The sequence below is a fragment of the Taudactylus pleione genome, unplaced genomic scaffold (assembly GCF_031769625.1).
Source record: "Taudactylus pleione unplaced genomic scaffold, aTauple2 ptg000129l, whole genome shotgun sequence".
In the NCBI taxonomy this organism is placed as follows: Eukaryota; Metazoa; Chordata; class Amphibia; order Anura; family Myobatrachidae; genus Taudactylus; species Taudactylus pleione.
The window spans coordinates 10958072-10985270 of record NW_028284531.1 but is presented as its reverse complement, the minus strand read 5'-3'; the positions used below and the strand labels follow the sequence as shown (position 1 = coordinate 10985270).

The following is a 27199-nucleotide window of genomic DNA, read 5'->3' as shown; positions in this document are numbered from 1 at the left end:
ACCCCCCATACACGGACCATCACTGTGCGTGCAACAAGACACCACCTTGTCACCGCCCAGGAACGCCTACTATATTTTCACTACACTTCTCCCTGCATGCGCCTGAAATTAGAAATGCGCGGTGCGACTTAGGCGTATGTACAGTAGCAAAAAATCACTACGTCTGGCATCAGCATTGCGTACAACTCAGGCTCCAAGTGTCCAGTTTACTTTAGTTTTTAAAATGTTTAATGACATTTTTGTAACTTTTCATAAATAATAAGTAAAAAATCATCTGCGGTTTGTTCAAGAGCTAAAATCTCTTATCTACATAATAATTGCCAGATATTAGAATTAGTGTATTTTGATCAGAATTACTGTATATGATGTATTACACTACATGTGCACTGTATGCTCAGGAGTACGGTGGTCACTGACAGTAGTTCCTGCACCTGCTGAGAGGAGGAAATCACAGCCGGGGTAATAATAACCCTGCTCCCCGCAGTGTGAGGCTGCTCTCACCGCCGGTACATCACCAGGGCAGCGCACATTTCCCGGGGACGTAATATATGGGGACACCCCTCACCACTCCATACTTGCCCAGACCACGGTAACTGTAACATGGCTTCGTCCACTCCCGGCAGAAGCACGAACCGGGCAGCTCCCGGCGGAGCCTCATCCCCGGGCAGTCCCACCCGCCTGAGCCGCATACAGGAGAAGGATGAGCTGCGGCACCTCAATGACCGCCTGGCCGCCTACATCGAGCGGGTTAGGTCGTTGGAAGCGGACAAGTCGCTGCTGAGGCTGCAGCTCGAGGAGAAGGAGGAGGTCACTACCCGGGAGGTGTCCAATCTCCGCCTGCTCTATGAGACCGAGCTCGCCGACGCCCGCAAGCTGCTGGACCACACGGCTAACGAGAGGGCCCGGCTGCAGGTGGAACTCGGCAAGGTCCGGGAGGAGTACCGGCAGCTGCAGGCCAGGTCACCTACCTATATAGAGGGATACACTACTACTCTCACACAGGTCACCTACCTATCGCCACACTATATACAGGGATACACTACTCTCACACAGGTCACCCATATACAGGGATACACTACTCTCACACAGGTCACCCACCTATAGCTGCACTATATACAGGGATACACTACTCTCACACAGGTCACCCACCTATAGCTGCACTATATACAGGGATACACTACTCTCACACAGGTCACCTACCTATATAGAGGGATACACTACTTACACTCACACAGGTCACCTACCTATCGCCACACTATATACAGGGATACACTACTCTCACACAGGTCACCTACCTATAGCTGCACTATATACAGGGATACACTACTCTCACACAGGTCACCCACCTATAGCTGCACTATACAGGGATAAAATACAATACAGTAATGTGTGGTCAGGTGAGGCAGAGCCTTTCCTGTCATACTTAGGTTTATGTTTTGACTATAAAAATGATAAGAATAATATAAAGAAAATATTATAGCTTTGTATTATTCCTTTTTTTTTTTGTAAACTGTTTATTTTTTTATTTAAAATGCATAAGACAAAAGCAACATAAGCTTTTAGATGAGAATAAGAGAATATTGTGGAATCGGATATGCATCCGGAGTTTATATTAGAAATGTAAAAAAACAGTATGATTAACAATCTTAGAAGATCGTATATAGCACAGTTCTATTTTACAGATAACTGGTTAAAAATAGGTGCAGTGAAAAAGGTAAAAGTAGAGGGAATAAAAATAAAGTAGAGGGGGGCTCTGCTGGTATAACATCCCGTATTCTTTGTATTATTCTAATCATTTTTATAATCAAAACTCTGGAGTAAAAAGTGTAGGGCAGGTGAGGCAGTGCCTCCCCTGTCTACCTTATATGCACATCCCTGATCAAAATGCACTAAATTACCAGCACTATACTGTATACTGCTGCACCTTTGTATATGTTCACATGAACCCTTGTATTCATTTATGTATCTGTAAATCTGGCTCTGTTACTAGCCAGTGCCTCCCCAGCCATTTACCTCACTGTACATCACTGATAAAAAAAGTACTCACACTGGTCACCCACTTATAACCACACTGCACAGGGATATAATACTCACGGGTCACCCAACTACTGAATAGCTGTATTATTCAGGTGTATATAATAACCTCACCCTGGTTACCCACCTGTAGCCTATATAAGCATTTAATACTCCCACACTGGTCACACACCTGTAGCTGCACTATACACAGATACTCTCACACAGGTCACACCCTCCTAAAGCTGCACTATACACTGATATAATACTCTCACACAGGTCATCCACCTGTAACTGGATTATACATGGAGATATAGTAGTCTCTCAGAGGTCACCCACCTCTAGCTGCACTATATACAGACAGCTTTCTATAGCCACCCTATACAGAGGTATGTACTACTCTAATACAGGGTACCCACCTATAGCTGCACTAAATCCAGGGATATATTACTTTCACATAGGTTACCCACCTATAGCCACAGTATATAAGTATCTAAATATCTTACATTGGGCATTTGCGTACACTGTAAAATGTGGAAATGTATTTTGTGGAAGCTTAAAGCACAGTCTTCTACCCATTCATAGTTATTTCATTGCTGTATAGGTATTTGTGCAGCACAGGTTATAATGACACTTCTGATAAGTGCTTGTTAGCTGATTTACCTGCAGGCTAGTGGCAAATTCTGCACTTGTAGAATGATTCTGTGGTAGCCCTTCCATGGCCGTTCAGATGAAGTCATACTGACCATGGTTTCACAAGTCTTCCCCTTTAATGTATTGTGGAAAAAAAATATCAGTAAATAATGTTGGTGCTATATGAGCAAATGGTTGTACACTAGCACTTTTTGCAGCTTTTGCACAAGATGGACGCACTTGTCTGTAAAGGGTATATAGAACCAGTTTGCAAAGTACTTTATAGTACAGATATCTGCACTGTATACGTACACAATGGGTTGGGTACGGAATGCCGGCGGTCAGAATACAGACTATAGAAAAGAATCCTGACACCTGCATTTAAGTACCATAACCCCAAGCCTAAAACTTACCTTCTGGAGCCTGGATGCTGACCGCCGGCATCCCGACCGCCGGGATGCCAACTACATCCCGTACACAATGATGCCTTGTAATAGTGTTTAAGGTGACTTAATTAGTACCTCTGTGCTCAAGCATGGATATCCTTAAAACCTAATCTGTTAGTGAGGACGGAGGACTTGAATCAGACCCGCTCGCAAGAGGCGTTTGCACTCTGCCATAGTATGCAAATCCGTGATCACACAGCAAGGCTTTAGCACGCCCACTATATCTTGGCGTGCGATCGCGCTGTGTATGCAGAGGCACACCTTCCCTTAGTAAGACACGTAATCTCCAGGAGGTGTATGCAACCATCAGTACCATACCATACTTGTGGTAGACTATACCCTACCACAAGCCCTGCGAGCGCTTCAGTGTAAAAATCAGCCAAGTGACGTGTACTATGACGCTATGTCTTAATTATGCATGCCTCTGAAACGGTATTAAGATGCTCAGGCACGCCTGCGTTCGCACCACCACTCCCCCGTTTTCATCGACCAACCTGTCACCACCCACAAACTGCTCGTCCTGTCACTCAAGCAAGCGAGGTGTCTGTGCACAAGGGGTGAGCACTTCGCGATCACACAGACTGGTTCATGCACTGCGATGCATGCGCAGAATGCAAACATCGGCAGGCGAGTGGATCTGAATCGTGCCCATAGTTTGGGAAATACTTCCCCATAATGTCCTCACAATGTTCCGGTAGCTACAATGTAAGTTGTTGGATATTTCATTACAGAAATGGCAAAAAAGAAGCTGATTTAAGTCTGGCTCAAAATCAGTTGCGTGACGTGGAAGCTAAGCTGAACTCCAAAGAAGCTGATTTGGCTACTGCACTACGCGCCAGGAGGAGTGTAGAAGAGCAACTACAAGATCTGAAGGCACAGACTGCTGGTGTAAGACCTCATTATTGCTCCCATCTTACCAGCATTCAGTGTATTATCTTTTCCAAATGTTCTATTTCTCAAATATGACATCTATGTTAAAGTGGTCCATTTATCAATAATTGCATTTGCAATGTGACCTGGGCGCGATATTGGCGCCCTTGATCACATTGCAGTATGCAGTCATAGTGCCCGGATGTATGAAATTGCGCAAACGGCAACAGGGGCTTTGAAAGGAGCCTGTCACTGCAATGTGCTCGGAGCGAAAAGACCGTCTTCATGCATGCGCGGCGGCCATTGCCGGGGGGTGTGGGGATGTTTCTCCAGAACCCTCTCCAGGTAATTGTTACGATGTGTAGCCCATAGGCTACAGTAGCACAGTGCCATCTTCAGATGGCGTTACCTGATGGGACCAAGCTCCAGAGTACTTTGCGTTCTGGAGCTTGGTAATCTGACAGCATTGCATCCCCCATGGAGGTTGGGGCTGCTAGTGGAAATGGATGGACCACAGCAGATATCGTGAGATATCTGCTGTGGTCCCTCTATAATACATTTGGGGGATACTTGCAGGTATCCGTTTTCTGGGAATATTGTATGCCGCAAATAATTAATGATAAATAGGCCCCAAAATGAGGTAGAAAAAAAAGACAATAGGTTGCGCTTATCACACAGTACCACACTCAAGGGATAAACAATCTCCTTTTTTAATAATCAAAAAGTTCTTCTCATAATGAATATAAATATACACATGTATTTTAAAACCTCACTTATCAATATAATGACTGTAGTATACCGCTGGCAAACACACGGAGAGTATATGAGGGATGATTCATATGTGTATCCACATCTGAAATTGCTGTTCTAGTGTGGGACGTATCCAATTTGGAGATGAATGCAATATAGGACCGTATTCAATTTGGGAGCGAAAAGTCTGTGCTGGACTTTTCGCTCCACATCGGAGCTTTTCCTGGGATAAAGTAACGGGCGCACGCCCGCTTTATCCCTGTATTCAATTGGGAAGCAGCGAAAACGGGAGCCTGCGGAAAGGTAAGTATCGCTAAAAATTTGTGAATTTTCGGGTTTTGTTCCTAGGACTCCCCTAAAGATGTCCAGACATGTTGGTTCACTCTGGGTACCCCCATTTAGCCCTGCAGAATGTGTTCTGCATTTTTATATAGCCGCGGCAGGTGTTTTTTCCCGACATTAGAACAAGTGATGCAGAAGAGCACTTAGGTTTATTTTTTAGTTTTTTTTAAGTGGTCACATCAAATTTGGGGTGTATGAAAATGGGTACTAGCATATTTTTAAGTCCCTAAACTTATTTATTTATTATTTTTAAATTCTGCAAAAATGCACCTGCCGCTAATAGCCTATTCTAGAAAACACCTGCCACATACTTGCAGAACACCTCTGAAACTATTGCGCTATTTTTAGACACTGTTCCCCATTTTTTTTTTTTTTTTTTATTTTACCCAAAAATAATTTTGACTTTTCGCAGCCTAATTGAAAACGCCCCAAAGTAGCAAATTTTTCCAGTATGGAGATTAATGTAATAGAGTGTCAATTGAGGAGAAATGTTCAAAGAACTGCTGGGAATGCAATTGCTCCACTATACTCAGTCCTTTCGGCAGCTGATAAATGTGTCACTCAGCTACCATTAATGTTCTGGTGAGTAAATAAATTTCTCAAATCTCCCGGTAGGTCCGTAAGCGATCCTCCAGACAGCACTACCTGTGACAGGCTCTCACCACTGTCGCTCCCATTGCGCTGATTCCTCCTAGGACCCCAGCGATGGTGTGGCTGGTGGCTCCGGTGTATAATGGAGGCTGGAATAATATTGCCAGTAAAATGGCCTTATTCAGATGTACGCTAATGCGACCGCGTCTCCGTACGCAACGCAGTTGCAAAAATATGCCAATGTTAGTATAGATCACCGGAGCTTAAAGACTCCCACTACTGACTTCTCACCTGCGTACAACTACGTATACCTACTTGAACATCAGCGGCCATTTTACCCTTGCGGCAGGTCTGACCACATGCAGGCCAGGGAGATCTTCTGCCACGCAGAGCTGCGTATGCAATTGTAGTGGCTAATTTATGCATGCCCACGTAACGGCGTTCAAACGGCAAGGCGCGCCTGCGTTTCGCAAACCAACCCCCGTCTCCACCCCCAAACGGTTACTTCGTGTCAATCAATCTGCAATAGGTTTCTGTGGTCTGCTTATATGCAAAACGGACATACTGCTGCCTTCTCTCGCTGCGATGCATGCGCAATGACAAATCGCTTGATCAGCGTGCAAATTGCAGTTGCGTTTATCTCTAAATCAGGCCCAAAGTCTCCTCTGGCTGTAAGCGGGCACACCACTTATTCAGGGTAATTTCTCCACTATCTCCAAAGTAGCACACTGATCTCCTTAGTGTGTGTTGCCAGTGTTCTCGTCTCCTTAACTAGTTTCTCAAAAGGCAGTAATGTTCAATGGTCAGTCAGGGGCCAGAATAAATAGCAGAAGATGCTGATTATCAGCAGGTGTAAACTAAGTAATCAGACATTAGTATTCTGCATTCACATACATAAAATAAATATTATGAATCACTGTTTGTATACACCACATTTTTATATAAATAATATAAACAATCATGTATAAATAATATTTTTAAAACTGACGTGTCACATAGAGGCTACACGCACACAATACTTGTGTGTAAATTCACCTTGAGAAAGGGGCTTGTTTGTCCTGAAACGTTGGTACTTGGTTATGTGACTCTTTCACAGTAAATACCTTTTTACAATCGTTGGATGACTGAGTGCCACTGCTTGTTGGAATTTGATTACTCAGCGGGCACCGGAGCAAGTGGACATAATTTCACAGAGTGCCAGTCTATTACCGCCATATATCTATCCTGTCCCTCTTCCTCCTCCTCCTCTCCAGGAAAGTTCATCAGTGGGGTGCTATCCAAGATCAGATTTTTGGACTGAACCATAAATATCTATCTAAATTTTATACACATGGTGCATTTATTCATTGTTTGCCGGTCTATCTGAATCGAAACATCGACAACTATTTGGCAACTAATTTTTGATTAAACTATATTACCTTTGAATTCAACAAAGACTTTTATTGACTTACTGGAGAGTGCTCCTATCTAGATATATATCAGGGATTGTATCTCGTATACAACATAAAATCTCGGTACAGATTAAGGTATCTTAAAAAGTATAAAAGAAAGAAGTTATACATAAACAAAACTTTAACCCTGTATCGAGTATTAAAGAGATATAACGATCTATATTTAGAATATATTCTAATATGGTAATTTATATGACTTCAAGATCAATTGTTTAATTTAGCCCTTGTCGTTTCAAAGATTATAGTTTCAAAATCCTTGCTGTCCCCTGTCTGCATAGGTTTCTAAATCTCTCACCACCCCTTTTTAGTGATTGTAATTGAACATATTCCAGTCAGTTTTAAACTTGAGGGGTCCCCTTCATGATACTCCAAAAAGTGCCTGGGGACACTGTGATTCAGACATTTATTCACGATATTTCTCCTCTGTTCCATAAACATGCATTTTAAGTTATGTATAGTTCTTCCTACAAAGTGCATAAACAGTACAACAAATAAACAACATAATTAGAACCACAATTTATAAATGATTCTATCTTGAATTCTTTATTAGAAATGGATGAAAATATGGATTTGGTTTTATTTACCACATGAAGGCATGTAGTACATTTGTTATGATTGCACCTATAGAAATCACATATTTGTGTACCTGATATGGTTTTCTGTATTAATCCATTTTTCTGATTAAGATGATTTACAAAGAAGCTGGGAGCTAATATGTTTCTGAGGTGATTAGCCTTTCTAAAGATAACTGAGGGCTTTATTTCTAAGGAATTACATAAAAGGGGTTCAGTAAATAATCTATAGTTTCTCTTTATAATGTTCACGATTTTATTCGCTGCCACTTTGTACTTAGATGTAAAAGATAGATTAAACTTAGGATTCGAGCTCTTACCAACGCTCTCATTAATCCTATGTTTTTTATTTATAATGGCAGATCTATCTAATTTTTGTGAATATTCTAAGGCTTCATCTAATATATGCTGTGGATCATTTTTTATCTATAAAGTCACTAATCAATTCAGAGGCCTGTGTTTCAAAGGTTGTACTAGAGGTACAGTTCCTTTGAATTCTATATATCTGACTTCTAGGCACATTATTCAGCCAACTTTTATTATGATTACTGGAATATGGAATATAATTGCAAACCTCTACCTGTTTCTTATATGATGATGTGCAAATAACGTCCTGCACCACCTCCACTCCATATCTAAAAAAATTAATGAGTGGGATCGTCTGGGCATGTGAAGGATAACCCAAGTGTTCATGTTTAAATAATTAACAAATTGCGTGATAGTAGAAACATCTCCTTCCCAAATGAAGAACAGGTCATTGATATATATTGACAGTAGAGGACTAGACTCATACCGAATGGACCTTCCCAAATAAGTTGTTGTTCAAGGCGACCCATATAGAGGTTCGCAAAACTCTGTGCGAATCGAGTCCCCATCGCGGTATCTATAACCTGTAAGTAGTGCACGTGATCAAACAAAAAATAATTGTGAGTTAAATTAAATTTCCTCTATCACAATTGTATTATCTTCTGTCTCTCTGAGATCCCACTATCCTGTTGTAGAAACCATTCAACGGTTTCAACTCCTTTTGGTATGGGGAATATTAATGTATTATGATGTTACATCACACGTGACAAATTAATAATTCGGTTTCCATATTTGTCCCTCAATTAATTTAATAATTTGTGTAGTATCTTGAATGTGGGACCGCAGAGAGACAGCTTGTGACTGTAAATAAAAATCTACATATGCTGAAAGATGACAAGTAAGTCCCCCTATCTCAGATATAATTGGGCGCCCCGGTGGATCGTGAGGTACTGTTGTGTCTGACTCATTTGGAGTTGGATGTAAGTGCTGTCTAGCACTTGGGATGTTCTCACAGCACAAGTCATAATCGATAATTAGTTTGTGGAATATGAAAATGATGTTTTCCTCTTCCAAAAAAAAAAAAAAAGCTCAACGATTTTGGCAATTAAAGAAACTCTCTTTTCTGTGTTATCTCCAGAAATATTTTTCTCTTCTCTCTGTAGTATATATGCACACAGATTTTTGGTTTTCTTATGTAACCTGGAAATCCTCAAAATGGAACAGAAGTATTACAGCATTTTCAAATTCGATAAATTAAATCCGCTTTGCATGTGTGTATATCGCTGATTTGGCGCCCGACAGAGCAATGCAATTGTTGCTACGATTGGGCACGGGTGCCCATTACTTATCATGCTTGTTGTGCCCAAAAGCACTGTGTGTAGACGTGTAAAGTGGCTAAACCTGTCCTGGTTAGGGTGCCCAAACCACAGACTTTTAACCGTTTTCTGCTCGCCACCTCAGGAGGGTGTGAGCAGAAATACAGACGCCCACTGCATTCGCGCCCTATCCGAGCAACAATTGCTAAGTCAGGCGCCCATTACTTTAGAGTGCCCCCCCAAAAATTGTCCCTCCCCAGCTATGTGTTTATATCACTGTCTGAAGATGTTAGTTATTACACTTATGGCTGAAATTTGTAGTGAGTGATAATTGTGGCTGCAATGGACAAAAGCAAAAAAAGTCACTTGATAGATTAGATTGCAATGTATATGATGGAATTTTTCTTTCAGCTTGAATCCACATTGGAAGACACAACAAAACAGCTGCATGATGAAATGCTGTGGAGAGTTGACCTGGAAAATAAAATGCAAACTCTTAGGGAACAAATGGATTTTGAAAAAAATGTACATAATCAGGTAACTTATTACATAATTAACAATACTTGGGGTAAAAATACTTATTTACTGAATTGCCATTACATTCAATGTTGCTTTGTACATGCATGGAGGATGGACTGTCACTAATACCCCTTTATCACCTCATTTCTGAGACACAATCGCAGCTGCTCCTCTATGCGCACACAGCGAGGGATGTATGCGCTGTGTGACTTTTTAGTGACTTGGGCGCATGCAGAGATGAAAAACAATGACCATTTGCACAAACATCGGCATTGTGTGCGACTTAGAATGAGGCCCTGATGGGTTAAGCTGGGTACACTCTAGACGATATGTCGTCTGATTCCGCGGATCTGCGTAACATATCTGGTACATTGTCTAGTGTGTACCCATGATGTGTGCTCCCGCGGGTCGGTAGCAACATCCCCCATCGGCCCTACTGCAGAGCCGATGGGGGATGCATGTCCCTCCCCATGTCGGACCAGGCATCGGCAAGTGTGTATGAACTTGCCACATACCGGGTCCTGGCGGGCTGGGTACACATCGTCTGATGTGTACCCAGCTTTATAGGGGTCTTTAAACTCCATCATAGCTTCCACTTTGTGTCCACATAAGAAACTTCAAACAGAAAATAAATCTGAATGCTGAAAAGTACATCTGACTATTGCTGAAGAAGAGCAATTTTCAGTACATGTGAGTTTACATCTTTATTGTGATTTTTGTACTTTGTATAACTTTTGCCATCTGACAAACTGAATAGAGTGCATTGTGTTCACTGCTGAATGGTGCAGTAGGACCTGATGTTCTGCAGAAAGTGAGCTTCCCTATGGAACACTGTTTATGTAAATCTTTTTCAGGTTTTACAATAAAGGAATAATTTACAAATAAATATTAGAGCTTTTACACAGGCAATTTAAACATTAGGAGCATGTACATGGTCCAAATCTAATCTAGCGGCATGAGTTAATGCCTTGTGTCTCGGCATTGCAGGAGGTGAGCGAGATGAAGAAACGCCATGATACTAGGATTGTGGAAATAGATTCTGGTCGCCGGATAGAATTTGAGAGCAAACTAGCTGAAGCCCTGCAAGACTTGAGGAAAGACCATGAACAACAAATCCAGGAGTACAAGGAGCAGCTGGAGAAGACCTTTAGTGCCAAGGTGAGTCTGGATAATATGGTAAGCCTTTGCTGCTGGTTTTTTATTTGAATTAATAAATGGGGGGGACCCATATGACTGTTTAATAGACATGATTTTAGATTACATAATACTGATGCTTTAGGAATGGTTATATAGATGTACCTTAAGGAAGAAGTGTTTAAGATAAAAGGCAACACATTTCCTCATTGTACATTTATAGAGCCATGCAAGACTTGTGTTATGTACACTGGAGATCTTTCATACAAACTACACAATAATAAGTCATTTCTCTAGCTATGGGCTGGAACCTACTGTATACTGGTTAAATCTAATAAAGTTGAAATGTGTGAAACTATTGAAATACAATAAAATTGTATATTTGTGTATAGTGTATTTGGTGAAGTGGCTGCAGTGTTTATTCTGACTGCAAAGAACAAATGCAAATATAAGGTGAAACCGTGGCCATGGTAAGTACTGCGGCTAGGGGTAGACACTAGGGGGAGGATTAGGGTTAGGCACTGAGGGGTGGGTCAAGTTTAGGGTGCGTGGAGGAGGAGGAGGAGGTTAGGTTCAGGCACCAATTAGGGGAGGGTTAGGATACTAATTGACAAATGTCGGTATACTAACCCTGTCTGTATGCCAAACCCCAGCATCCCGTAACCATCCCCTGAGCAAGTATCTTGTTGTACCTCTTATTGTCTCATATATAAGGTCAATTTCATTAGTAGGCATTTGTTCTTGCTCTTTAACACCTTTTGTATTTGGAATATATAATATATATATACCCCATGGTGGCTGCATGCTCATAAAAGACCTACCTACTATAATACTGTGCATGTGCTAAGCTTTTCCAGTATGCTGTACCCCAGACTTAAGGCGGAAAAAAACGGGTTCTATAAATTTTGAACTCACTCATTTTACATGTAGTTTTTGTAAAACAGGGCATCTGGAGGGTGTTAGTTCAAGGTTTTTCATATATTATGCATTTTCATTTTTTGGGGATTGATTGTGTTGGTGATTGTTACAGTTTGAATGTGTAATTTTCTGTGCCTGTTTAACTTATCAGCTTTTAATTTTTCTTCTTAGTTAGCTCAGTAATCGCTCATTTAATATGGGTGCTATTGATAGTAATAATGGCTGTCCGCAATTATGTGCCCTGAATGGTTTTCCATTCTATGTGATTTGAAGACAGAATGTTTGGTGTAATGACTAGCATTGCTGCCTTACAGCCTGAGGTTTTGGGTTCAGTTACCACTACGGCCCTAACTGTGTGGAGTGTGTATATTCTCCCCATGCTTCCTCCTGTTTCCTCCCACACTCCAAAAATATACTGGTAAGTTAATTGGCTCCCGATTAAAAAAAATAAAAAAAATAACGTGTTTTGTCTGTGTACATGTGGTAGGGAATATAGATTGTGAGGTATACACTGGGACAGAGACTGATGTGAATGGCCAAAAATTCTCTGTAAAGCGCTGCGGAATATGTGTGCGCTATATAAATAAGGCAGGACACCCAGCATCTGAATTATACAGTGGGCATGCTGAAAGAGGGATTATATTTATTTAGTATTGTATGTTTACCATCCACACAAATGATAAGTTAGCTTTATGGAAAGACCTGTGATACTCACATATTGACAGTGATATTTGATAAGCACATAAAAAAACAGCATGAGAGTACAAATACGTTTTAGAGTTCACCTTGGTTATCCGTACATTATAGCATGTGAAAGTATTTAAAATATTTTATACTTACAGATATATTATAAAAGCGTTACCAGAGAGGTTTTAGAGCAGCAGCAAACAGAAGATTTAGAATTTCAAAGCAGGTTTATAGAGAGTGAGGTCCAAGAACAGATAGAGATGAGGAAGGAGAAAGACCAGGTACAGGCCTATTGGCTAAAATGTAAAATCTTTAAGCTATGTAGCTATCAATGTAAATAGAAGTAGTACAACAGATCATCACTTTAAATTTGCCTGTCTTGAAGATCCTGCTTAGCCCATTGTGTGGTAATAAAACATTGGACTTGCACAGTCCATCAATGACCTCCAGGCACAGATCTGGATTTGATATGCTGTGCACCTAATCTTTTTTTCTGCAAAAAGTTTGCCTAGATGTTTTAATGGAGATGTGTCCATTTATTATTATTTATTATTATTATTATTATTATTAATTTGTGACCGTTTTATTGGGTCATAGAATAGGACTACAATTTGTGGTTCCTCCACTCCTATCTGTCTTGGAGTATTCTCCATTGTCATTCTTCATCTGCCCAGCCCCCACCATGGCATCATTTGCCCGTCATTACTGATTTTAAAATACATTGTGCAATGCACCTCACTTCTCAATAGAGAATTGCGCTCTAGCAGTTTGAACAATACATATTCCACATTTAGGAAATTTTCCAGAGGTCATTGTCATTACTCTGGTTTGTTATACCAGGGTGCTCCAATAAATAAGGTAACCAGACTGCTCATTGTGTAAATTTATTCAACCCGTACAGATATGTATAGTCGATAGTATGGCCTTAGTACAGATTATTTTTCCACATAGTCCCCATACATTTCTAAGCATTTGTACACCAAGGAATCTATCCCGACATAGAAGAAATCCGTGTCCAGCGCCTGAAGCCAGGACATGACGGCCTGCGGAGCTTTACAGTCTTTACAGCCTTCTACCCAGGTGCTTCTTCAATGGTCCAAAGAGATGGAAATCACTCGGTGCCAGGTCAGGGCTGTAGGGAGGATGGTCCAGTAATTCCCAATGGTAGCGCCATAACTTACTCGTGCAGTTGGCTGTGTGTAGCCTTGCATTATCGTGCAGCAACCCATGTCGTTTTTGAAAAATTGCCCTCCAGAGCCAGCTCACTGTGTCACAATAGCGGACAGCATTCACAGTATCTGCCTTGGTAAAGAAATCAGCAAGAAGCATTCCCTTGTGGTCCCAAAACATGGTCGCCGTGGTCTATTTTGCTGATGGCGTTGTTTTGAAATTCTTTGAAGGCGGGGACAATGTGTGTTTCCATGACATGAATGCTTGCCTCGTCTCCAGTGTTGCATGATGCACCAACGTTTCATCGGCTGTAACATTATGCTGCAGGAACTGTACTCTGTTCTCATGGTACCGCATCAAGTGCACAAAAGACAATCCCAACCGTATTAGTATTGTGAACTTCTGTCAGTCGCTATGGTACCCATCATGAACACTTTTTTTTTTTCTTTTTTTTTTTTTTCCTGTACCCCAGTTGCTCTTGAACAATGTTGTGCACAAAATCGCTCACTGAAATGTGTTTGTTCTCCTGAATCATACCACAATGTGGCACAATTTGTCATCTGTGGTGGACGTGCTTGGTCGGCTGGATCGCTACCCCTCTTGAATATCTGTCCTGCGTTATCAAAGACAGTGCACCAAACTCAAACCGGTTTCCGTAACAAGACGTTATCAATACACCTTGATAAGTTGGCGATGAATTTTAGTTGCTGGTGTCCTCTTTAGACCCATTAATCTAATCAAACTACACAACTCAGTGTTTGACCATGTTTCAGCCAGCTCTGCCATCTTAAGGTGCGTATCCACTAGCAGATAGTGGAACGACAGTACGATTACAACATTGTAATCGTACAGTTGTTCCTCTTCCCCTGCAGTGAAGTCGAAATTGATGTCGAAAGCAACCAGCGGGAGTGCGCATCACTGGTCGTTTTCAACATTTTCATGCACGATTAATGAGCGATCGAACGATATCGTTCGATCGTAATAGGAAAGTGGATCCGCAGCTTACAACTGATGTTGGGACAGTATGACTGACTGATATGAGGCGCAGTCTAATGGTCATGAGGGGTAACTGTGGTCTAGCTGCACTGGCCTGGGAGGAAATTAGAATGAAATAGAGAACATTACATATGAGAGGTCTTGTTGCCTTACTTATTGAGCCACCTTTGTAGAATTACTTTTCTTAGCAATATTATAGGAAGTCTTAGTCTACACAACATATTCTTTATTTTATTGAGATTTTTCAGGCACTCGGGTACTGGAGTCATAAGTTCATATTTTGATGATGATAAATTTTAGGTTTCAATTAGGCCCACCAGCATGAGGAGTAGATGAATGTATTTTATTACATTTCTGAGCTGTATTCAATATTCTGATCTACCTTGAAGTTGTCCAAATTTAACGCTAATCCCCTTTTGGGTACTAAATATTTAAAAAAAAGTTTTAAATGTCTCGGAGTTGGCTAAAATAAAAGAATATAATGGGTAAGCTATTCCTTATAATACTGTTCTTTACCTTAATTTTTACAAATTTTCTTTTTTCAATCCCTTTTGATATACTGTACATACACTGCAAATGTGGAATATTCTGCCCACTGTCTGTCTTTAACGTACAGTTACTTCCGATTGTCCCATATTTACATGTTTGTTTGCAGTATTTGTTCCCCCTGTCTTATGGCTTTAAGTCTTCTGTATGGAAGTGTATTTAAAGACCCAGCTAAGGGCTGCACATTTGCCTCTGGTCACACTGGGATATGTAAGGGATATAACTACAATACATTTCGTTTTTAAGTTCTTTATTTGCCATTTTAATGGTTTTAGGCTTCCTTGTATCAAGGATACTCCACTCCCCTTAGAATGTAAGATTGTTTGGGCAGGGCCATCTTTACCTTATGTTTCATGTTCTTTGTCTATTCTGAACCACTCTGTGGACAGCTCTGCGTAATTATAATTGTGCTTTATGAATTTAAAGATAATAGCTGTCTCGGCTTGCTGCACAAATTTAATCGTAGTAATTCGCTGTAACTCTGCTTTTGTATTTCTTTGATCTCTGCAAGATAAAAGCCAGAGGTACAGCGCATCTTGTGTAACTGCAGTGTCATGTGTCTGTTTACGTGTTTCCCCAGTTGGAGAATGCACAACTTGCAGCGGCTAAGAACAGCGATTATGCGAATGCAACCAGAGAAGAGATCATGTCTGCACAACTCAGGATGGACATGTTTGTGTCACAGCTGAGCCAGTATCAAAAGCAGGTATTGCCTCTGTCATAAGCTGGTTAGTTCTGTATTTTGTGTGTTTGGTGCTTGTTCACAGGTTGTGGACATTGACATTGGGGATGAAGATGACATACAGGCCCGTATTCAATTAGAGGCGAAAATCCGCGACTGGCAGAAAAAAATTTTCGCCGATGCACGGTTTTCGCCTGTTTCCAGAGTATTGCTATATTCAATTCCAGGACGTTTTCGCCTAGGCAAAAACAGGCGAAAAAGTTTCTCCACCCAGAGGCAGGAGAAAAGAATCCATATTTTGCGGTACAAATGTGGGGACTTGGTTCAGAACCCTTTGGACCCTCCCCCTAATGACTAATTAGGGGGAAAAAAAATTCTTCATAAATTTTTGGGGCGAAGATGTAAAAAGTGTTGGGGAATGGGTCTAAAGTACTGGGACGGGTATTTTGGTGTGCTGTATGGTTGGGGCAGGTGTTTTTAGGATTGCAGGTGGCTGCAGCAGGTGTATTAACATTTTTTTTTTAAATCTGCACTTTATAGACACAAATATACTAGTACCCATTTACATGTACCCTCAATTTAACTACAGCAATTATTTTTCAGAAAGAAATTGCTTTCCATCATTTTTCCACACTTATGCAAATATGCATATAACAGTCCTTTGACTCAATTTAAATATCCTAATTACTTTTATTAGGGTTATTAATACACTTCTATATTGATTCCCCGTGTCAGTTATGCTTTTTAGGGGGTACAGACTTATTTCCCCCAAAACAGCTGTTCTATTCAGGCGTTTTCGCCTGTTTTGCAATTGAAGAGGACGAAAAGTGGGGACACGCCTTGTGAAAGCACGCAAAAAATGTGCTTCAAAACAGGTGAAAACATTGCGCTTTTCGACCTCGATTTTTCGCGCCTAATTGAATCTGTCCCATAGTGGGCAAATGATGCAGAAATGTACCTGAGAAGTGAGCAGAGAATAATTTGCAGGGTTTTTTTTGTACTTACTGAACTGTTTCTGGTGCATTTTTATTGCAATATCAGACACTGTACAAAATTACACTGAAGTATTAGTCATGGGATAGCAGTATGTAAAGGTAGGTGGTGCCATTGTACTGTGACGTCTTGGAAATACCCAGACATGCATCAGTTGCAATCTGACATCTTGTGAGTCAGCTTGAAAACCGGCTGCTCATGGCAAGGTGACAAATTATCGGCATTCCAATGGGGCAGGATAGTGGGTTCCCACGGTTGGGACACTTCAATTTCCCAAGCTGTGCGGATATACAACATTCCTCGATCTTATGGTGTCACGTGTGTACCGGGGATACCTCATGGAAGGCATTACCACCCAACGTGGACAGCACAGTAGCCGACCATATGTGCGTAATGATTGTGACCAGAGGCATCCACCCAGAATTGTCTGTGGTAACAGACAAGCTACACTGGCTCAAATGCTATCCACATTCATTACAGGAGGTACCAGACGCACATTCAGCAGGTCAGTGTAGCGTTCTTTAGCTTATTTGGGATATGAGAGCAGAAGACCCAAAAGAGTGCCCCTGTTAACACTACAACATCGGACACAGCGCCTCACTTGGTCTTGTGACATTGCTAATTCGACCCTGGAGGATTGGCAACATGTGGCATGGTCCGAAGTGTCAGGTGTCAGTTCCAATTGTTTCGGGCTGATGGTAGGGTTCGGGTGTGACACAGACCCGATGAGGCCATGGACCCTAAATGTCAACAAGGCACCATGCAGGCTGATGGTTTCATGATGGTGTGGGGTGTGTTCACGTGGCATGGGCTGGGTCTGCTTGTCCACCTGAACACCTCATTGACCGGTAACCGATATGTTGCATTGCTTGATAATCATTTGCAGCCCTTCATGTACCCCCACAACGAAGGAACATTCCAGCAGGATAATGCACCATGTCATCCGTCCCAAGTCGTCCAGAATTGGTTTGAGGAGCATTCTGGAGAGTTCTGACAAATGGTGTAGCCAGCACGTTTGCCTGACATGAACTGAATCGGGCATTTGAGACGTGATGAAGTCCATTCGCACCCAAGATCCTGCATCTACAAATATCAGGGAGCTGTGGGAAGCTATCCAGACGGCACGGGTGAACATCTCTCCAGGGGCCTTCTGTAATCAATGCCACGTCGAGTTGCTGCAATTCACCAGGCTAGAGGAGGTCCTACACAATACTAGGCACCTATCCCATTACTTTTGGCACTTCAGTGTATAGCAGTGTTGTAATTACAGCAGAACTGCTCATACTTTATTCAAATGGTAAAGACTAAATAATAGTAAGAATGCAATAAGGAATACAGAAAGTTTCAGTAGTGAAGATAGAATGATGAATATAGAAGGTGGAATTGACAGTCTAGATGTGAGTTTATTAAACTTTAATAGTGTAGCGAGCAAGTAAGCTGCATAAACATGTAAAAATATGTAGTCTACATCATACAGGACAAAATATGGGGATAATTTGAGAATATATAAGCAGTAAATAAATGTACAGCTCAATTGGAAAAAAGGGGCATATGGAATGAAATTAAAATTTAGTATGCAGATGCCACTTGTGTGCCCCAAAAACTTACACAAGGATATTTCTAAATAATTCGATAACATTATCTGTTCCCTACTAAAAAAAAAAAAAATGTAAATAAAAAAAAAAAAAAACTACAGTGGTAGGATCATGAAGCCAAACAGACACTGATAAAGAAAAATAACAAAGTCAGCAAGCTGCACTATATTATCAGAAGGTTTTAATTTAAGGTAACTGGTACAAAGTGTCAAGCAGTGACTGGGACAGGTCCATGTTTTGCAAATCTGTAGAGAAGTCCGTTGGTTAATAATTTCCAAGACACTGGTTAAGTAATTAATCAACCTAAACAGGAGAGGTACAGGTTTACATATGGGCTAATATAACCACTACTTTTAATTCAAAGCTTATGGGAAATGTTTTGGTAATTCAGCAACTATATAAAAACACAAGGCTGTGGAACAAGTACCCACTGCTGTTAATGGAAAATTAAGGTGTATGTGTCTGTGTATAATATATATATATATATATATATATATATATCACAATCACTTGTATATTATAATCAAAAATGTATTTCTCATGATAAATGTTTTTGTGTTTTTTTCATGTAAACCACTTTTAGCTGGTGGGAAGATTGTTTGTTAGTTTCCACTAATTTTAACCTTTCTCTATCATGCTATCTGGGTGACACTGTGAGACCTCAGGATGTAGAATATACTGTCCCAGGAACAAGCACATCTTCAAAATGTTTTGTTTTAGCTAGTTTCCTCCCCCCTGTACTCATACAAGTATATACTTAAGGGCCTGACATCTGGTCTTGTCTGTCGGAGTAATTTTGTGAAGAAAAGCCTGAGTGGTGGTCCCGAGAGGTCAAGATTATTAATTATTTCTAGAATACCTCCTATACCACCAATCCAATAAGGAAGCAGCCAACTGGTCCTACGGACGGGCTCCCACCACAGACCAATCTGTGTGGCGAGTGGCTTAGTCATGCTGCCTATTTATTGGCGTGCTTAGGCCTGGGAGGTCCCCTGGTCCAGACTGCCTTCCCATTTGGTGGCTCCAACAGGATCTGTGGGAGCACCCCCTTGAAAGGGTTCCTCTAATTTTTCTTTAGACACCAAATGATCAATATCTTTGGCCTTCAGGTTTGGTGGCCTTGAACGTAAGAAAAGGACCTCTTTCTCCCTGTGGCATCAGAAATTATGCAGTAGAGAAACTTACATAAAAATTGATAAAATGTAGATTCCTTGTCCAGCAGTTAATCTAATAAAAAATGAAAAAACACAAAACCACAACATCTAGCCTCAGTAGCCCAAATCCATGACAAGCCAAGAGCCATGTCTATCACAGTGTCACCAAAGTAGGCTTTTTACATCACTGGCCTGACTCACCGAGGGTAACAATTCTGATTCGGCTCCAGCTGTGACAAAGACTGCCTAAACAAGCTACCCGCCCCTGTCCAGCATGGTCACAAAATAAAAGTAAAAATTAAATTTATAGAAGCTACTCCTGCAGTCAACGAAAATGGTGCCCACTCCTTAGGCACAAAAATGTAAACGAAGCTCCTATTGGTTGAATGTAGGATAATAGGGTCCCTTTCATTCTGGTGGCCAAATATTGCCAGAGACTATTGTGGTACAGCAACATCCTAAGCCTCATAGTGAAACCATCTTGGAGATTTCCTGAAGGCAGATCTAAGTCAGGGGCATGTTTTTCCACCAAGATTTAGTATGGTTAGCTTTTAATGGCATTACTGTTTAGGCCATACTGGGGCTATGAGGTTTTGTGATTAGGTCATTAGTCCACAATCAGAGACAGAGAAACTGTATCTTCTAAAGACTATCAGAAAATGTGAAAGATTTACATCTTTGTGGGAAAGGAAAACATTTCATTTATTTTTGTTAAATGGGTAAAAATGTAATGGGGTGCAAGTGTGAATCCCAAAATAATTTTGTGAATTTGGAATTACCGTGCGCTCATCTCTGAATTCATTTTGGGATTAGGATAAAGAGGTAATAAAATCATATTTTTATTTATTCATCCATGACCTCTGTCTCCCATGGGCTTTATTTTACATTGAGGTCCTATTGGTTGGTGGGATGGATGTAGAAGAGGGGGGTGGGGGAGCTGCCTGCACCTGTCACTACGCCATTACTAGTACCAAAAATCCTGTGGTTTTTTTATTTCTTCTGTTATGTTTTAGAACTCTGCACTAGAGAACAAGGTAAGAGAGTTGCAGGAGATGCTGGACCGTACAAAAGATCTGCACCGAAGGCAAATGTCTGAGAAGGACAGAGAGGTATCTGAGATGAGGCACAAATTGCAATCACAATTAGAAGAATATGAGCAATTACTGGACGTGAAGCTTGCTTTAGATATGGAAATAAATGCCTACAGGAAAATGCTGGAAGGAGAAGAGCAGAGGTGAGCCTGACCTTAATTCCAGTCAATTACAACCTAGTACTAGTAAATGTGTACATAGTAATTTGTAATTGTTGTGTTATGTTGCATATTGATCACTTATGTTATGTTAATACTGGAGATGGATATATAAATATCATAAAAAGCAAGAGATATACAGCCCCTGACAGTGCTTTGAAAATTGTTATCCACAACGTAATTGATATAAAAAGGTGTAATAAAAGCTTATCTTTTTTGTCTTTAGAATCCTCAGTTGTTGTGGCAGTTTAGATGGTAAAATGTTTTGTATATAGAGAAAAAAACATTATAACCTTGTGCGTATCTTTAGGAACTTTTCTGTCCCCCTTTTAAAAATCCAATCTTATCAGTACATATGGTTTCTAGTTCAGGGTTAAATGTAGGGACATCAGTCCCATATATTATATTCACAGCCCAGCCAAATATTCTGTACTGAAGGTATTTTTATTAAAATAAGAAAGAAAAAAAGAAAAATTAAATAACAAAGTATTAAAATACAATATTATATTGTTGAACTCCGTCCACCGATAGGTATTGCACGTACAATGTTAATAACGTATAAATTGCTTATCTGTCCACATGAAGTGTGAAGGTAGTGTAGAATTCCAAACACGTTTCGTCTGCAGGTCAGACTTCTTCAAGACTGTTTGGCCTCAGAATCTATCTGTATTATGTAACCTGTATATTGGATTAAATCCATGTTTTATTTTTTTTGTGGTGGAGTGCGAGTCCTGGAATCTTCTCTTAAGGAGCGTACACACGGTCAGATTTGTCAGACTTGTCAGATGAACGACTAAACTATTTGAACGATTTGACCGATTGAACGATTTTTGACTGCATTAAAATGAATGGAATCGTCCAAGTCTGACTGCAAACCCATCAGATGTCAGATATCGTTATCTGACAAACGGGAACGCGCATCGTTGATCGTCCATCGTTCAGGCATGTCAGATATGAACGATTTTCCTTCAGATATGAACGACTGAACGATTTTTAAATCGTTATCGTCCATATCTGAAGAAAAAATCTGATCGTGTGTATGCACCATTATGTGTATATACATATACACAATTTCACATGTAAAGAAACACTCCGAATGGTTTTTCAAAGTATTGACTCAGACCGCTGTTACTCCAACGTTTCAGATGATTTAATACATCTTTCTTCAGATTTTTGTACATCATAATGCATTTTTATGTGTCTTATAAAACAGACCAGTACTCAGAGTAATAGTCATGCAGTAATAACTTCATTAACTCTCATCCCTGTCTTGTTTCACACATTTATATTATGAAGTGCCCATATTAAGCAGTGGGCAGAGTCTCCCCAATGTGAGCCCTGCCACTTAGAGGCCAAAATAGGAGTTGCGATCAATATCCCGACCGCCAGAATCCTGAAGGTAAGTAGTGTTAGTTAAGCACTAGGGCGAGGGTTAGGGTTAAGCACTAAGAGGGGAGGGTTAGGTTTATGGTGCCGGGGGGAGGTTATGTTTAGGTACTAGGGGAGCTTGAGGCACCGGGGTGGGTTAGGGTAGGGAGAGTGGGGGGGAGGGATAGGATACCTACCGACAGGTGTATGTATCCTAACCCTGTTGGGATGCCAGCATCTGGATTCTGACCGTCGGGATCCCAAGCATCGGCATCTCCATACCCAGCCCCTAAAACAAATAATGCAGACGGTATGTGAACATAAAATGAAGAAAAAATAATAATTGTCTAAATAAATAAATAGCTATTGTCTGTTGGTATTAATGACTCTAACATGTTTGAGCGAAAAATTAAATTAATGCTAAAATTTATCAATTTGACCGGTGTGGTGGTCAAAATACATTTTAAACAACTTTTTTTTTTTTTGTTCAACACTGTTGGCACAGGCATGATATCTTATTATATAATGTGTGGGTTAAATTGAAATTCCTTGAAGGAATAATTGATATTTTGTTGAACACATTGTTCAACAAATTATTAATGTTTATTCAATACATTTGAAATATTTGAGGATAATTCATGAGCATATAGTAACTGCTGCCACCATGCTGAATTTGAATGAGATTTTCCCCCTTTACATTCATTCAGATCAGTGGCGTAACTAGGGTATGTGGAGCCCAGTGCAAGTTAAAAATCTGAGGCCCCCCCCCCCCCCAAGTAAATGTGCATGCCAAAAAAGTGGGCGTGGTCGCATACCACAAAGGGCGTAGCCAATGGAAAATGGGGTTGTGGCAACATGATTTTCTCATCACTCTGGGAACATTCCTTTGCACCATAATGCCCCAAGTAGTAATGCCCCTCTTGCAATGCCCACTGTAGTAGTGCCCCTATACAGTGCCCCCAGTAGTGAACCTTATTCAATGCTGCTAGTAGTGGGCCCTCCCTATGCAGTGCACCCAGTAGTGGTCCCCCCTATACAGAGCCTCCAGTAGTGGTACCCCCTATGCAGTGATCGCACTGAGTGACAAAATATATGGGTCCCAGGGACCTTCCATTTTAAAAAAAAAATGGGGTTTTAACTGACAATTTCTGGTTCCCATCATAATTTGCTTTAGATACCTCCATATGTCCCTCAGACCTCCCCACATACCCTTGGAATGCCCATTTGATACCACCAACAGCATCAGACCTCCCCACATGACCCTTAAATGCATGTTTAATGCCTTCATGATCTTACACACATGACTTGTATGTACACAAAACCCATAGTGAATAACGGCCTTAACACATTATGCCCCCCCCCCTATACATTGCCCCTAGTAGTCCTTCTATGAATTGCCCCCAGTAGTTGACCCTCTAATAGTCCCCTTATGCATTGCCCCCGGTAGTAATCCCCCTCCCTATGCAGATGCATTGCCCCCAGTAGTGGCCCACCTATTTGCCCCTTAGTGACCTGGGCCTAATGCCCAGGTCACTCACACCTATTTGGGGGGCAGATACCTTCAATTGGGCTTAATGCCCCCTATGTAACCCAGGCCTTGTGCCTGCCTATATCCCCACAGGCCTATTGCCTAAATTTATCCCACAGGCCTAGTGCCCGACAACCCTGGTGGTCTAGGGAGGAGTTAAATACCGGTGGCCCAAGGCCGCCTACCGGTACGGTGGAAGAGGCTGCGGGGGGGGGGGAGCTTCGGTGTCTTTTTCTGTCCACCCCCGCATTTCTCTCCGGTCCTCAGCTTCGTTCTTCTGCCGCTGGCCCATCCTGGCCAGCGGCGCCGCCTCTTCCTTTCTTCCTCCTTGATCAGGCCGTCTTCTGGCCTCTTGCGCGACCGTTGTCTCTGCCGCGACGCTATTCTCTTCGGGAGGTCTTTGCTACCCCCCCCCTCTCCCGCCGCCTTACTGAACTTTCCCGCTCTGCGGCATCTTAATTCAAGACGCCAGTGGGCGGGGCTTTGATGCGGCGTGTTTGGCTCACGGCTAGTGCCAAACCACTTCCGGGCGGCGAGCTCCGCTTAGCTTGCGAACGGAGCCAAGCTTCTTCCGCCGCCACTTTACAGCCGACGCTGGTGGAATGGGCCAGGCTGTACCTTCACCAGGTACCCGCCGTGGCTGCTTACCTGGCGCTGGGAACAAACACACTGTCCCAGCGCTGGGCACGGATGTGTCCCACAGGTGGGACATCTCCTCTGCCTGCCCCTGCAGCTGTGCCGATGCTGGGATCAGACACTTGATCCCAGCACGGCTTTCCACACCAGCAGCCAATGAGTCATTTGGCTGCTATAACCAACAGCGTTGTTTGTTACATGCTGTGCTCAATCCCTGGTAAAATACGTGCTATAGCGCGTATTTGCAAAAACTGCATATGGTTCCCCCTATGCAGTGCCAGACAAAGACACACGCAAAAAAACACTTACTTGAATCCCTGCTCCTGTACCCGCCGCTGTACCCTCTTCCCGGGCCCGCCTGCTCTGCACTATGGGAGAGATGTCATGACTTCTCTCCCATTACCCACTGCTGGAGCCAAAAGTTGGAGCTCATGAGTGGGCGCAGCAGCCAATGAGTCTGTCTGACTCTCATTGGCTGCCAAAACAAACACACTGCTGCCGGGTAGTACAAGTGTACTAGCCAGCGGCAGTGTTTGTTACTGTATAGTGCGGTCCGCACTACACTGACCAGTGTCCTGGACCATGCCCCCCATGCTGCCGGTTCGATTGCGCCCAGGGCACGAGCCCTGCTTGACACCCTCCCCCTCCCTAGATACGCTACTGATACAGCTTCCTTGTATTTTAAGGAGGATTTGAATCTTGCATGAATACACTATTGCTATGATGGGCTAAGTGCAACAGATACGTTAAGTAATTGTTTAGCACAGACTGGTGCAAGTAGAAAACCTTTTTATAGTTGTACTGTATGTGTGCACCGAAGGCGTGACAACTCTAAATGGGGGAGTGTCAGCATAGCACGCCACCCACTTCTCATCACTTTGGGAGAATTACTCTCCATTCCATTTCACAAATACCTTACCTAGATGGTGGTTTCTCTGCAATGGAGAACTTATGAAGAAACTTCTCCCTGGGCAGACAATGTCTTCAGTCTGTATTTCATATACATGTAGGAGATCACATGGTCCAGAAGATGCCTGTTTGTTGCATGATAACATTGGTTTTATTCCTTCACAGAGGTTGAACCAGACTTGTGTCCCCTGTATCCCCTCCAGCTTTCTGTCTTTACAGCTTCCTGTAGGAGACTGTCTCCTGAACTGTCACTCAAACCTCCCCGAGCCCAGCCCAGTGCAGCCCACACTTACCTTTACCTCCTGCTACTCAGTCTTCGGTCGAACGTCTCTGCTCCTCTCATCAGTGTCCAGCAGTGCAATGACATGACGCTGCTGTGTCTGTGGACAAGAAAACTTAATTGTGCTGCCCACCGGCAGCTGCCTCCTCTCTGTGCTATTTGTTCCCTTTTCATGTCTGACATGAAAGCGGGACAAACTGTGTCCCGTCGGTGGTACAGTGGTAGGGGCTACGGCATACCGGCTACGATTTTCTTAATGCTACACTGTACCACCATACTTGCAGCAGTGAGCAGAGAGTTTCCCAAACCCTGACATTATGGTGCCGGAATTAAGGATTTCCATGCTTGAGCACAGAAAATTAGGGCCTGATTCAGCATGCGCCTGATGGCATGTGCAGAACTGGTCAGTGATCCTGCATGCAGACTGGCAGCAAACTGTTATTGATTGATTGACAGTCTACTGCCGTTTGGGGACGGGGTGGCGACTGACTACGTTTCAAGAAACGGAGATGTGTCGCTGCCGTTGGTGGAGAGGGAAGAGGCCAGGATCTCTGTTGGCTGATGGAGATTTCCTGGCCTCTTTCTCTCATCTGCGGTAGCCGGCTTGTTTGACCAATGGATCACTTAGCCGGCTGATGTTCCCTCAGATTATCCGATGCTGCGTTGTACAACGCAGCTCATATAAGTAATGCATGCAGGAACTGTGATGCCTCCTGTTGCATTACTATAATTGCAAGGACGGAATTGCGAAGCTGAATGAGCGATTATTCAGAATACACTGTAGCTAGTATGTAATTGTGTGTATATACATGCTTTTATCATGGAAACTTGGCACCACTCTGCGTAGGGCAAATTAATTGTTGATCTAGACTTATTTACAGGTAAGGCTGCTGAGGTCTATTCCCACAGTGATGCTAAACCTTTAAAATGATCTGAAACGCATTTAGCTTGGTTTAAATCATGACTTTGCAAAACCTGGTATTGCCTCTTAAATTATTGTGACTGTAAATCTATGGGCTGAATTGTGCCAGTTCCTGCAAATTGCAGACTGCTATATAATGGGCCTATGACTCTGTGCTACACCTACTCCGCTCTCTAGTAATAAATGTATGACATTAATATTGTAGATCTATTAACACTGTACAGGTTGAAGCTGTCACCAAGTCCTTCTCAAAGAACAAGAGTTTCTCGAACTAGCTCAAGTCAAAGAAGCCATTTAGAACGGGGGAAGAAGAGAAAGTTAGAGGAGAGTGAGAGTGAAATGAACAGACCAGGGTACAAAATCATTCAAGAGGCCTCCTCTGTAGGACCAGTGTCTATAGAAGAAATAGACCCGGAAGGAAAGTACTTGCGGCTTGTGAACAATTCAGAGGAGGTATTGCTATTTGATTTTTTTCCTATGATATGTAACTTATCTGCATGGGTTACTTTGTAGCATAAAGACCTAAACGGCTAAATGATTTTGGAACAAGAAAACTTTGACCTGTGTAAGATGATGACATTGGAAGTTGTGCACTTGCATGGTTTTATTTGCTATCATCTATC

The 27199-nt window shown here is 42.0% G+C and overlaps 1 protein-coding gene across 2 annotated transcripts in view; it reads left to right on the top strand.

Annotated features, from left to right (window-relative positions):
• The first annotated feature begins 422 nt into the window (after window positions 1–422).
• The window catches only part of LOC148523637 (lamin-B3-like), a 45369-nt gene continuing 18592 nt past the window's right edge, over window positions 423–27199 (top strand). Inside the window, exons 1-7 of one of the 2 annotated variants that reach the window (XM_088472849.1) lie at window positions 423–959; window positions 3824–3980; window positions 9702–9827; window positions 10797–10967; window positions 15841–15966; window positions 20698–20918; window positions 26801–27029. In XM_088472849.1, the coding sequence (XP_088328975.1) occupies window positions 601–959; window positions 3824–3980; window positions 9702–9827; window positions 10797–10967; window positions 15841–15966; window positions 20698–20918; window positions 26801–27029 (1389 nt within the window). In that variant the 5' untranslated portion in view covers window positions 423–600. The remainder of the gene's footprint in view (window positions 960–3823; window positions 3981–9701; window positions 9828–10796; window positions 10968–15840; window positions 15967–20697; window positions 20919–26800; window positions 27030–27199) is intronic. The other variant, XM_088472848.1, reaches the window with a different exon arrangement.